The sequence below is a fragment of the Calypte anna genome, chromosome 23, assembly GCF_003957555.1.
Source record: "Calypte anna isolate BGI_N300 chromosome 23, bCalAnn1_v1.p, whole genome shotgun sequence".
NCBI lineage: Eukaryota > Metazoa > Chordata > Aves > Apodiformes > Trochilidae > Calypte > Calypte anna.
Window position 1 is genome coordinate 2715059 of NC_044268.1, and position 11846 is coordinate 2726904.

At 50.4% G+C, this 11846-nt stretch overlaps 1 protein-coding gene across 2 annotated transcripts; it reads left to right on the top strand.

Annotated features, from left to right (window-relative positions):
- Positions 1-1013: 1013 nt before the first annotated feature.
- On the top strand, positions 1014-5446 carry RSPO1 (R-spondin 1). 2 transcript variants are annotated; one of them, XM_008492866.2, is made up of 5 exons: positions 1014-1107; positions 2283-2474; positions 3455-3604; positions 3966-4154; positions 4884-5446. In XM_008492866.2, the coding sequence occupies exons 1-5, from the start codon at positions 1014-1016 to the stop codon at positions 5033-5035; spliced, it is 777 nt and encodes a 258-aa protein (XP_008491088.1). In that variant the 3' UTR covers positions 5036-5446. The 2 variants fall into 2 exon arrangements, with proteins under 2 accessions (XP_008491088.1, XP_030320324.1); XM_030464464.1 differs by lacking the exon at positions 3966-4154.
- Positions 5447-11846: the final 6400 nt, after the last annotated feature.

The window sequence follows — 11846 nt, forward strand, 5'->3', positions numbered from 1 at the left end:
CTGCCTGGCATTGCCGGAGCTCTCGGTGCAGCCTGGATGTTTCCCATCCCGCGTGCCAATCCAAGGGCACACATTTAAGAGTTTTAAGAACTCTTAAAGCCGTTCCTGGAGCCCAGTGCCAGGCTTCCTCCACTGGCAGGGCCTGGGCTGACCCTTCCCCGCATTCCAGGGCAATGGGAGCCGGGAGGTTTGGAAATTCCCTCTGAGCAGAGACACAGCATTTCAGGCAGCCTGTGGGATGATCCCGCCCCGTCCCCAGACAGCCCAGACTCCAGCTTGGGGCTGCAGCTCGCTTTCTGCTCGGCTTCTCCACCAGCCCCAGAGGTGCCCACTTGATGGGAAACATCTTGTGTCTTTGGCAGCCCACAGAGGCCATCTGCTGCTCCAGGAGGGGTGGCCCAGGGGGACTGGCACTATTTTAAACAAGTTACAGCTCTAAACGTGTGCAGCCTCGGCAGATGGCAAAGATGCATCAGGCATTTCTATGTGTGCTGACTGCTGTTGAGCAACAGAGTGACTGGTGGATGGAGCTGGAGGGTGAATTAGCCCCCACCACTCGAGGTGCCACCGGGTGCCCCCATCTGCTGGCACTCCCGGCTCACCTCACGGCTTCCACGCTCGGCCACGCCAACGCCGGGGTCCTGGCACTGCTGGAGGGATGCTGAGCCTCGGGTTGATCTGTTCTCCTCTTTGTTTGCAGCTGCTGCAAGTGCACTTGGGAGCTGCAAGCAGCTAACGCTCGCTGCCAGAGCCCCCGGATGGGACTAGAGCCAAGCTCCTTCCCGGGATGAAGGTAGAGCCATGTTACCCACTACCTAAGCTCGCTGTTGCCGATGGAGTTTGTGGATATGGTCCCGTACCTGGCTTCATGCACAGACTCTCAGCTCTGATCCTGCCTGAGACATTTTAGCAGCAGCAGCAGCAGCAGCAGCAGCAGCAGTGAGATCCCCAGCTATAGAGAGGGCTCCTCCGACCACCCTGCGACAGAGGGGCTGCAGCACTGGAGAGTTACTATGCAGCTTGGACTGGTTGTGGTGGTGGTTTTTCTGAGCTCCATGGATCTAACAGGCAGCAGCAAAGTGGTGAAAGGCAAGAGGCAAAGGCGAAGTATGTATGCAATGGTTTTCTTCTCTACTTCTTGTGATCACTGCGGAGTTTGTGCAGAGGCTGGGGGTGTTTCCCAGCACAGACAGAGGGCTGGGCAGAGCCTCGGGGCTCCCTGTATCCTGCTCCTGCACAGGGACCTGCACTGCCCTGTCCCGCAGGACCTGCCACAGCCCCGAGCTGGGGCAAAGCTCTGGTACCCTGTGGGCAGGGATGGGAGGAGCTGCCTGCGGGTCTCCCTCCCATCAGCTTCCCGGGAAAAGCGAAGAGCAGAGGGAAGGGCTCAGGCAGGGCATCCCGGATGAATTGTCACACGAGCAGCCAATGGCTTTGCCCTCATTTATGTAAGCTAGCTTTAGAACTGTTTTACATTAAAACTGTCTTAAATTCAATTATATAAAAATTATTTTCTATTAAAACTGTGACTGCTAAGCCCTGTGAGAACAAGGAAAACCTGATGGCATGGCTAAGGCTGCAAAGGGCAGCTCCCAGCCAGGGCCCAGTCTGTACCTTTGCCACAGGGGCAGAGCTTGGTACCATGGCCCAGAAAAAGATGGGGCTGGATGCCTGGGGGGTCCCAGTCCAGACCCAGCAAACCCTCCTGGCATGGGGGGTCATGGGACTGGGACCTCCCTCTGTTTTCTGTTTCATTTCCCGAGGCTGCAGCAGCCTCTGTGCCCAGGACAGGAGCAGGGGAGCTGCCAGGTTCTCAGGTCACTGCAGGGGGAGAGGAAAGTTTTCTTACCTCTCAGTCTGGCGTGTGAACTCTGTGTCTCTCTGTGCTTTCTTTTTAAGTGTAGTAAACACAGTATTTAAAAGAATACATTTTTAAATACACAGCTTCTCTATAAACAAGGACACGGCTTGCATAAGAAGCTAATAAAAATAACCTGCATTCTACCCTGCAAAGAATGCTATTGGTTTCAAAACAAGCAGCATTTTATATCATAATTAAAAGCAGAAAACTCTGAAGACAAGGGACTGAGTATTTTTCTTGGACTGAACTTAGGAGCTGAGAACACATCTCTATTTTGGGGGCAGTGGAGTCTCCCACAGTGCCAGATACAAGCAGGGTCATAGCTTGGGACGCAGCCTTGCCTGAAACCCAGTTAGGCAGAGGGTTTTGTGGGGCTGTGCTGTGCCAGCAGGCACTAACCACTGCCTCTCCTCTCTTTTAGTTAGCACCGAGCTGAGCCAGGGCTGTGCCAGGGGCTGCGACCTCTGCTCTGAGTTCAACGGGTGCCTGAGATGTTCTCCCAAGCTCTTCATCCTTCTGGAGAGGAATGACATCCGGCAGATTGGGATCTGCCTGCCATCTTGTCCACTGGGATACTTTGGCCTTCGCAATACAGACATGAACAAGTGCATCAGTGAGTCTGGGGAGGGGAGGGAAAGGGTGATGCATGGGCGGGGTGGTGCTGGGCCGAGCTTTGCAGGCATCCTGCTGCCCCTGCTCAGGTCAGAGGAGATGCTGTGGGTGTGTTGAAGGGGAGAAAGCAGCTCTGAGCCAGGCAGTGATCTGCCTAGGGGATAAACCCCTGGTTTGTGCTCGTCTTGGCTGACACTTGGTGTGCCCAGGAGCTTCCCCAATGCCACAGGGTGCAGATGCTGCAGCCAGGCTGAGCTGCTCCTTCCCAGGGACCAGCCACAGGTACTGCCCAAACACTGCCCTCAGAACCTGGGCAACATCACTGCCCCCCCCCCAACCCTTCTGTGCAAGTGTTGAATCCAGTTTTGGCCTTTTGGGAGGACTAAAAAGGAGGGGGAGTACCTTTCATCTTTGAAGGTACTGCTCACACAAGTACCTTTCCTTCTCTGCCCATGCACCAGAGCCAAGAAGCTCTCTGAGCAAGATCCTTGGCCAGGGGCTGCCTCTTTCAGCCAGAGCACCAGAAAGAAGCTGGATGTGGAAAAAATGTGATCACTTCCCTGGCAGTTTCACTCAAACCACCCTCATGGTCAGATTTTCATCCAACTCTGTTTCTTTGCAGCCTGTACTGGAGCTGCAGTTGCAGCAGTTGATATTGTTGGTGAAGTTGGGACTTTATTCTTTACCCTGTCCTACTTTGGCTGACTGATGCTCTAGCTGAACACCAGCCCAAACCTTTTCCACCCTGCCTCATTTCGAGCTGGCAGCAGGAGCTGCAGCACAGTGGCTCTGTCCTGTACCAGGGGATGGTAGAAAGAAAACTGATTTCTCTCTGAGTAGCACAGCCAGGCCTGGCAGGACATCCAGAGGCTTGTTCTGGCTTTGGCAAACCTCTTGGATCCAGGAGGTGGGACTGCTAACTCCAGCTTTGCTTACCTCAGACTACATGATGTCTTTGTGTCATTTTTTTCCCCTCCCCAGAATGCAAAATTGAGAACTGTGAGTCCTGTTTCAGTCGAAACTTTTGCACAAAATGTAAGGAAGGTTTGTATTTGCACAAGGGAAGATGCTACGTCACATGCCCTGAAGGCTACTCTGCTGCCAACGGCACCATGGAGTGCAGCAGTCCTGGTAGGTGACATTTGGGACCCTTTCTCTGAGCTTTCTGTGCACCTGCCAGGCCCATTCGTGTGTAGTGCTGTGGTTTGGGTTAAATGATCAAACAAACCCCTCAGAAACCTTGGCTCATTGTACCCGTCTGGAGGGGGTGATGGTGCAGGTCAGACCCTGCTCATCTGGGTTTTCCAGAGCTCTCTGGAAAGCATCCTAGAGGGAAGCAGCCCCCCAGAGCTGCTGCCATGAAAACCTGGGCAGCTGCTGGGGAAATGGATGTACCCTGTGATGGGGGAGAGGTGAGAGGGTGTGTGAGGGAAGTCCTGGGGCAGCAGTGGAGAAACGAGGGTTACCACTGGGCTCTCCTGTTCTCTGGCAGCACAATGTGAAATGAGTGAGTGGGGACCCTGGGGGCCCTGCTCCAAGAAGAGGAAGCTCTGTGGCTTCAAGAAGGGCAATGAAGACCGAACGAGAAGGATTCTGCAGGCTCCCTCTGGAGATGTCTCCCTCTGTCCTGCCACCACAGAGGTGCGGAGATGCACCGTGCAGAAGAACCAGTGCCCCGAAGGTGAGCAGAGAGGGATCATCCTCCTGGCCCTCCCCAAAAAGCCTTTATTTGTCAGCCACAAGTGTCCAGACACTTGTCTGGCATCCGAGATGTGTTGAGCCTCTGACTGCCTCGGGGGACACATGTGACAGGAGGTGGGAGTTGGCACAGGTCCCTGGGTGGGTGATGCTGGGCATGGATTGCTGTGTGTCCCATGGGCTCCCAGATATTCCAGCTTCTTCCCTGGCCAGGGAGCAGCCAGGCAGGGACTGAAGGCACCCACTGGTGTGTGGCAGTGAGAGGAGTCTGCTCCTCTTTCAGAGAGCTCAGGTCTGTGTTTTTCTCAGGAATCAGAGTGTCTTTGGGATGAATGGTGGGATGGGATTTTATGGGATGGACACGGATCTGAGTGTTTTGAGGGAAACTGGTTCTGAGCAGTGAGTAACCTGGCAGGGATGAAGCAGGGGGCAGGGGGAGGCAGGCAGGCAGGGCTGCTCCCCTGGAGCACAGGCAGCCTTACCTAAGGGGCTTGGTATGCATAGGCTGAGAAATGCAAGTGTTAACACTTCTGCTGGAGACTGGCAGTCACAAAGCTAAATCCCCACTTGATCCCTCTTCCCTCTTTCCACTGAGGTAGCATCTGGCAATGGGAAGCCCAGGCTGGCAGGCAGGGGAGGGAATCAGGGAGCAGAGGGGTCCCCCAGGTCACCCTGCCCAAGAGCCTCACCGTGCCCCTTTGCTTCACTGCAGGTAAAAGGAAGAAAAAGGAAGAGCAAGGAAAGCAAGATAATGGGAACAGAAATCGGAAAGACACCAAAGACACAAAGTCTGGCACCAAGAAGAGGAAGAGCAAACAGAGGGGGTCCGTGGCCCCTGCCACGTCCACCAGCCCTGCCCAGTAGCTGCCCCTTTATGTCACCTGATGGCAAGACTTCATTGCTGCTATGTATATGAAAGCTTTATTGAACCAGAGCACTGCTAGACCACACGTACACATGTCCAGAAAGACAGACATATATCCCAGACAGACCCACAGACCCAGCAGAAACCACATACACAATCCTTAAGGAGGCTGCACACACACACCCCGGGACTGCAGATGGATGCTGCCCAGGAGTGGGAGCACAGATGGGGGAGAAGCCCACCTGCCCTGGGCTCTGTGGGGGATGCTGGAGGGAGGAGAAGTGCAGCAGGAGTCAGCCAAGGACCTAGACATGAGACTTTGTGACCAAAGACCTCGACTTGAGCCCGGCGATGTGGCCCAGAACAGCATGGCTGCACCAGAGGGAGGGGACCCTCATGGCCCCTCTCCCAAATTGGGACTTGGCCTCACGAAAGGCAGTGGCCTCCTTCTCTCCCCCTCCCTTTATTTTGTGTTTTAAGCTGTATGACTTTATCATTGCAAATCCATGTTAAACGTTTGTGGTAAGAGGTCAGTGGTATCTGCCCTGAATCTTCTTCAAAGAGTTATTTCAAATTAAAGAAAAAACAAAACAAAACAAAAAAAGCCAAAATGACAACCAGCTTCCTGAGTGTGTGGTTCATGCCTTGGCCCCTATGGAGGCTGGTGTCCCCCAGGACAGAGACTCACTTGTGGAAGGGAATCTCAGCAAAGCTTTAAGAAAATCCCAGAAAATGTTGCCAGCTGCTCTGCAGCCACAAATCAGCCCACAGGACCCCAGCTGTGCCCCCGAGGGACACCCCACGGAAGGATCCAGTTAATCTGCAGCAGACTGAGGAAATGAGAGGTTCTGACAAAGTGCAGGTTGAGGAACCATGGTGACTCTGTAGAGTCAGAGCTGCAGGTCTGGGGACAGGCTGAGCCCTCTGCCCCAACACCACCCGAGCACGAGGCAGGAGGGGAGATGGGTGGGAGGGGGAAGGATCAGTTCAGGCTCTGCAGAAGGAAAGCAAACTCTCAGGTTTGATAGAAACCAGTGGTCTGCATGCCATGGACTGGAATTCCCTGAATTCAGCTCAGCACAAGCCAACATCTGGGCAGAGGAATGGGGATGAGGAGTGTGGGGGACAGACACACCATGACTGCTGCAGGAGCCTCACCCTTTGTGGTCTCACGAGGCAGCACACTGCTTGCTTCCCTTATACTTTAAGATATGCTTTCTCAGTACAAATATGTGCAGACATTTAATTCCTCCAGAGCTCAGGAGGAGCCCTCTGGGAGGTGTCATGGCCCTGAGATGTGCCTGGGGTGGCTCAGTGAGGTGCTGCTGGAGCTCCTGGCAGCCCTGGGAAGGTGATGGGCAGGGGCAAGGTGACCCCAAAGCCCAAAACCAGGAGAAAACTGCTGTGCTTTGCTTCCCTGCCTTTTGCCCCCTCTGCTCTGGGGCTGGGTCAGCTCAGCACAGGACGTGGGAGCTGTCCCAAGCTCTCCATGACTGCTCTGCTGGCAGCAAAACCTTTCAACCTATCATCCACTTTGTGTTTAAGTAAACAAGGAGACCCTCTATCTTTTCAAGGGGATTCCATTTCAGCACAATGATAAATGAGCAGCATACCAGGCAGAGAAATAGGTTCTTCAAAGTCATCCTTTGAGTTGTTTATGGATCACGTTCAGATGGCTCCGGATCAGATCTCCCTTTCCTTTCCAGCTCCAGCCAACCTCTGAGAGGGGCATTTTGTTGGTGCCATGGCACTGAATGTAGGAAAAATGTTTGGTTTTTTTCCCTTCTGCTTTTTAGCAGCAATAATCAGTAATTCCTCAGCTTGCTGACTGATAACCCAGTCCTTCCTCCTGCCCGGCTGCTGTGTCTCTGTCCAGTTCCCAGCCAGGAGTGAGGATGCACGGGGGAGGTTTCTGCACTCTGGGCTCTGCTGCCAGACTGCATTCCCTGCAGCAGCTCATGGCAATGCACAACTATTTCAAAATTAAACTTCATCTAACTAAACACAACCTGTTCTATCAAACTCTCTAAAGTTTTCTAGAAAAATGGACCAACTTCTTTCCATGGTTGCCTTTTCCCTTCTTTCTTTTTCCTAGCAAAAGGGGAAGAAAAAGGGAGAAAGGCAAAGGAAGTTTAAAATATGTGTTAAGGAAGTCAAAGATTTTTCTGTATCTTTTGAAACGGGGTGTTTTTAAAATAAAATTATGTTAGGGAAAATTAGGAGGACAACATAAAAAACAAAACAAATTTCTCATTTTTAATCATCTCAAGCATTATGCTCCTTCCCACTCCCAGAAAGACGGTTCATTTATGAATTTAGAATAATTTTGCCTTTGACCAACACAATTTGCACAACAGCCCAAGCCAGGGATTTCCTTAGAGGAGTTGATGCCACCTCAGCTCCCATGCACACTCTTTTTCAGCCCACAGAATGCAACCTGTTGTGGTGTTCTTCCCATGGCATCCCTGTAAAATATGCTTCTTGAAACAAATAAATAAACACGTGGGTTTGCTGAGCAAGTTCTGTTTGCTTTCTTCACCAAAACTGGAGTCAACTAATCCAACTAATTAAAAATGTCTAGAAAGAGCAAACCTCTCCCAAGTACCTCCTGCCTGACCCAGACACATCCTCTGTGCCCAGTCACCTCCAGTTCAGGAACTGGAGAAGCACAGACAGACAGATCCCAGACAGACAACCCTGATACATAGAAAACCTCTTTATTTTTACTGCTGAACACTGGTGTTTATTCACTGGCAGACTTGGACTCAAAATCTGAAGTTTCTAGACTTCACTGTTTGGGTAATTCACCCCATGTAATGGGGAACAAAGGACAAGGAATAATGTATTATCAGCTTCCATTTGTGGCTTTGGGGCTGTTTCATTTCTATCATCCCATTTGCTGAGATTTAGGACCTAAAGGAGACAAATGTCACCAAATGCAGGTTGGTTGTATCATGTTCTTATCCTCTCTGTGTAATATAAATCTGTATTTTTCATCAGCTACAGTCAAGTTGAATGTGAACACAGACTCCTTACACAATAATTTACTGGCTCCCTACCCCCAGGGAGATGGAGGCAATGTATACTCCTTGTAGTTAATGTTTATGTTAAAATGATTTCTCACTCAGGAGAAATCCTAGCTTTGATTAAAGGAAATAGAGCAGGGAAGTGAAACACCTTATCCCTAATGCTGTTATTTGGATTACACTGTCTGAGAACATTAGAAGGGATATTTTATATATGTTTACAGGTTTTATTAAGTCAACTGTCTTCACAGGGATGTCAGGCATAACATTTAAAAAAAAAAAACAACCCACACCTCTATTAAAATTACAGAAATACCATAGAAGTCACCATGAGTAAATCATGGGGATGGGATTTATAGCCATGTTCATATGATCCCCCAAGGATCAGTGTTGGGCCCAGTTCTGTTCAGTATCTTTATAGATGATTTAGATGAGGGGATTGAGTCCATCATCAGCAAATTCGCAGACGACACTAAGCTGGGGGGGAGTGTGGATCAGCTGGAAGGCAGGAGGGCTCTGCAGAGGGACCTGGACAGACTGGAGAGTTGGGATGATCCCAAGGGGATGAGGTTCAACATTCCAAGTGCCGGGTCCTGCACTTTGGCCACAACAACCCCATGGGGAGCTCCAGGCTGGGCACAGAGTGGCAGAAAGGGACCTGGGAGTCTGGATTGCCAGGAAGCTGAACAGGAGCCAGCAGTGTGCTCAGGTGGCCAAGAAGGCCAATGGCATCCTGGGCTGGCTCAGGAACAGCGTGGCCAGCAGGTCCAGGGAAGGGATTCTGCCCCTGTGCTCAGCACTGAGGAGGCCACAGCTTGAGTCCTGTGTCCAGTTCTGGGCCCCTCAGCTCAGGAAGGAGATTGAGGTGCTGGAGCAGGTCCAAAGGAGGCAACTGGGCTGGTGAAGGGATCCAGCAAAAGTCCTGTGAGGAGAGGCTGAGGGAGCTGGGGGTGTTGAGGCTGGAGAAGAGGAGGCTCAGGGGAGACCTCATCACTCTCTCCAACTCCCTGAAAGGAGGTTGGAGCCAGGGGGGGGTTGGGCTCTTTTCCCAGGCAACTCTCAGCAAGACAAGAGGGCAGGGTCTCAAGTTGTGCCAGGGGAGGTTTAGGTTGGAGATGAGAAAGAATTTCTTTCTGGAGAGGGTGATCAGGCATTGGAATGGGCTGCCCAGGGAAGTAGTGGATTCTCCGTGTCTGGAGATATTTCAAAAGAGCCTGGATGTGGCACTGAGTGCCATGGGCTGGGAACCACGGGGGGAGTGGATCAAGGGTTGGACTTGATGATCTCTGAGGTCCCTTCCAACCCAGCCGATTCTATGATTCTATGGTTCTATGATATTATAACTGACTGGCTGCCAAGCTGCTTGCCAGAATGTCCATGATTTTTGAAGGATCTTAGTGGGAAAGAGAGAGGCACCCAGGTAGATGACAGATTTTTATTTACAGCCCAGGTGAAACCTCATGGTTAGAACCTTGTCTGCCCCTCACCCCTGCAGCCACCTGGCTGTTGCCTTTGTCCTGTTCAATAAAACAAAGCAGCTCAATGCCCCACAGAAAATGTGCTCCGAGTACAAGTCCACTCTTGTTCTGAACTCTTGGAAATCTCTTTTCCCCTCGTTTAATTGACAAAATCTGTAGATCATACAAGGAAGGCAGTCCCTGCCAAACCCCAAACATCCCTGGTTTGTAATAATACAAGGGGAATAACCCCTCAGAACATATGTAATTATGGCAGTGAGTCATCCCCATGGCATCACACAACCCCGTTCACCAGGGCTTGACAAGGAAGAGGCCACAGAAAATTCAGAATTATTTCATCCCAGCACTGGGCAGGCAAGCTGTGGCAGTGCAGGGGACCTGGCAGCTGTCACCAGGGGCTGTGCAGAGGGGACAAGGTTCTGAAGGAAAAAAATGAAATATTCAATACGAGAGGATGCATCTGCAGCAAGGGAGAAGTTTGTCAGTCAGACAGCAACAGAAAATCAGTGTGGCAGAGCAAAATATCTGCCTCGTGTGTTATCAGAGACACAAGTAAACAACCACAGCTACAGAGATGCTGCGAGTTAAACACTGACTGTGAGCCCCAGCAGTGCAATTTGGGTTAGGAAAAACAAGAGAGAGCAGAAGAAGCCAAAAGGAGGGATCCATTCCAGTCTGAATGCAATTCCCTTGTGTTACCAGTTATCATCTCTTCTTTTAACAGAAAATACAGAGTTGTGGCCCACTCTGGTTGGGTGTCAGGGCTCACCCTGAGCAAGACTGGGGAGGGGGATACTGAGCCCCCTGTGTTAAAGCTCTGAGCCTGGGAACCCAACTATTGACTCCAAGGCTTTACCAACAAGAGTTCCTTCATGTCTGAAGCTATTCCTATTATTCCACAGAAAGAGACAGCAATTTTCTGGATGCACTCCAAGATATGTTGCTAACAATAAAAAGTGTGTTTTCTTAAGGAAAGGGAAGAAAGAGTGGGGGAGAACAGAGCGAGTATTACTCAACTATTTAGTCTAAAAATTTGCAAATCAAAAGGCTCTTCTGACAGATTGATATCGACTCTAATAGAAAACACGTTTGTCCTGGGAAAACTCTTCTACATGAGCCTCAAGTGTGATAGCTTAAACAATTATCTACAATTTGGAATTAATTTTTTATGCCCACATCAATGTGTGTTTTTTAAAACGCCCAAGGCACAGATAAATCTATCAAGAGAAAAAAAAAAAAAACAACATAAATCTTCAGCTGACCCCAAATAGGCTGATCATCCAAGGCTACCATCTGATAGATCATCTCCCCAGCCCTGCCACAGCGGGGCAGGACCGAGCAGCAGGGACTGGGCTGTACCTGACAGCAAATCGCTGAAAATCATTAAAGAACAAGGTCTCAGAAGCTCTGTTATTGTTCTGGATTGAGCAGAGCATTAGCAGAACCAGAAGGAAATTGAAGCAGCCGTGAAGCTGCTCAGTGTTTAGAAAGGATGGGCCAGAGCTTCTTTTGGGGAACGATTCCTCACCGTGCCAAGCAGTTTGGCCCCGGGTCAGGTTCTGGTCTAAATTAACACCGTTTCAGTGGAGCTTTGTTAATTCCCCGTAGGTGAGGATCTTTCCAGTTTCTATTAAAATCTGGCAGGAACACCCTGTAGGCTCAGTTCTTGGAGGTACTTTGTAATTTGATTGAAGTCCCTGCACTGCCCGTGCGGTTGTTTACGTGCAGATAAAACCACCACTGTTTTAATTTCTAATTTCCAAAAATCCTCGCTAGTCCGGCAGGGAGCCCAGCGCCGTGTGCCGCGGGACACCGGGGGCTTCCAGCCCCTGGAGGCATCAGCGGAACCGCGGGTTCCCGGAGGGGAAGGGGAGGGGGCTCAAACAACACACAAACAACGCCGCTCACACCACAAGGGTCCCCGCAGCTCGGGGACCGGGACACGGCGGGGGGTGGCGGCTGCGGAACGGCCCCGGGGAGCGGGAAGGGCCCGGGAGGGGGGAGAAAAAAAAAAAAAAAAAAAAAAGAAAAATATATACATTAAAAAATTTATATCTATACATAATAAAATAAAATATAGTAAAATAAAATAATAAAATAAAATAAAAAATAAAATAATAAAAATAAAACTAAAAAATAAATAAAATAAAAATAAAATTTAAAACAAAATAAAATAAAATAAAATAAAATAAAATAAAAATAATACACGCGTTGCCATGGCGACCGTCGGCCGGCATCCCGATGCGCTTGCGCGGGCGGAGGGCTGAGTCGCCTAAAAACACGTCATATTCTGACCTCCAGCACCC

What these genes read in the sequence shown, in the direction of transcription:
- RSPO1 (XM_008492866.2), top strand. Translation starts at nt 1,014, where the DNA reads ATGCAGCTTGGACTGGTTGTGGTGGTGGTTTTTCTGAGCTCCATGGAT. An exon ending in AGGCAAGAGGCAAAGGCGAA is followed by an intron (nt 1,108 to 2,282) that starts GTATGTATGCAA and finishes CCTCTCTTTTAG; the next exon opens with TTAGCACCGAGCTGAGCCAG. An exon ending in GAAGAACCAGTGCCCCGAAG is followed by an intron (nt 4,155 to 4,883) that starts GTGAGCAGAGAG and finishes GCTTCACTGCAG; the next exon opens with GTAAAAGGAAGAAAAAGGAA.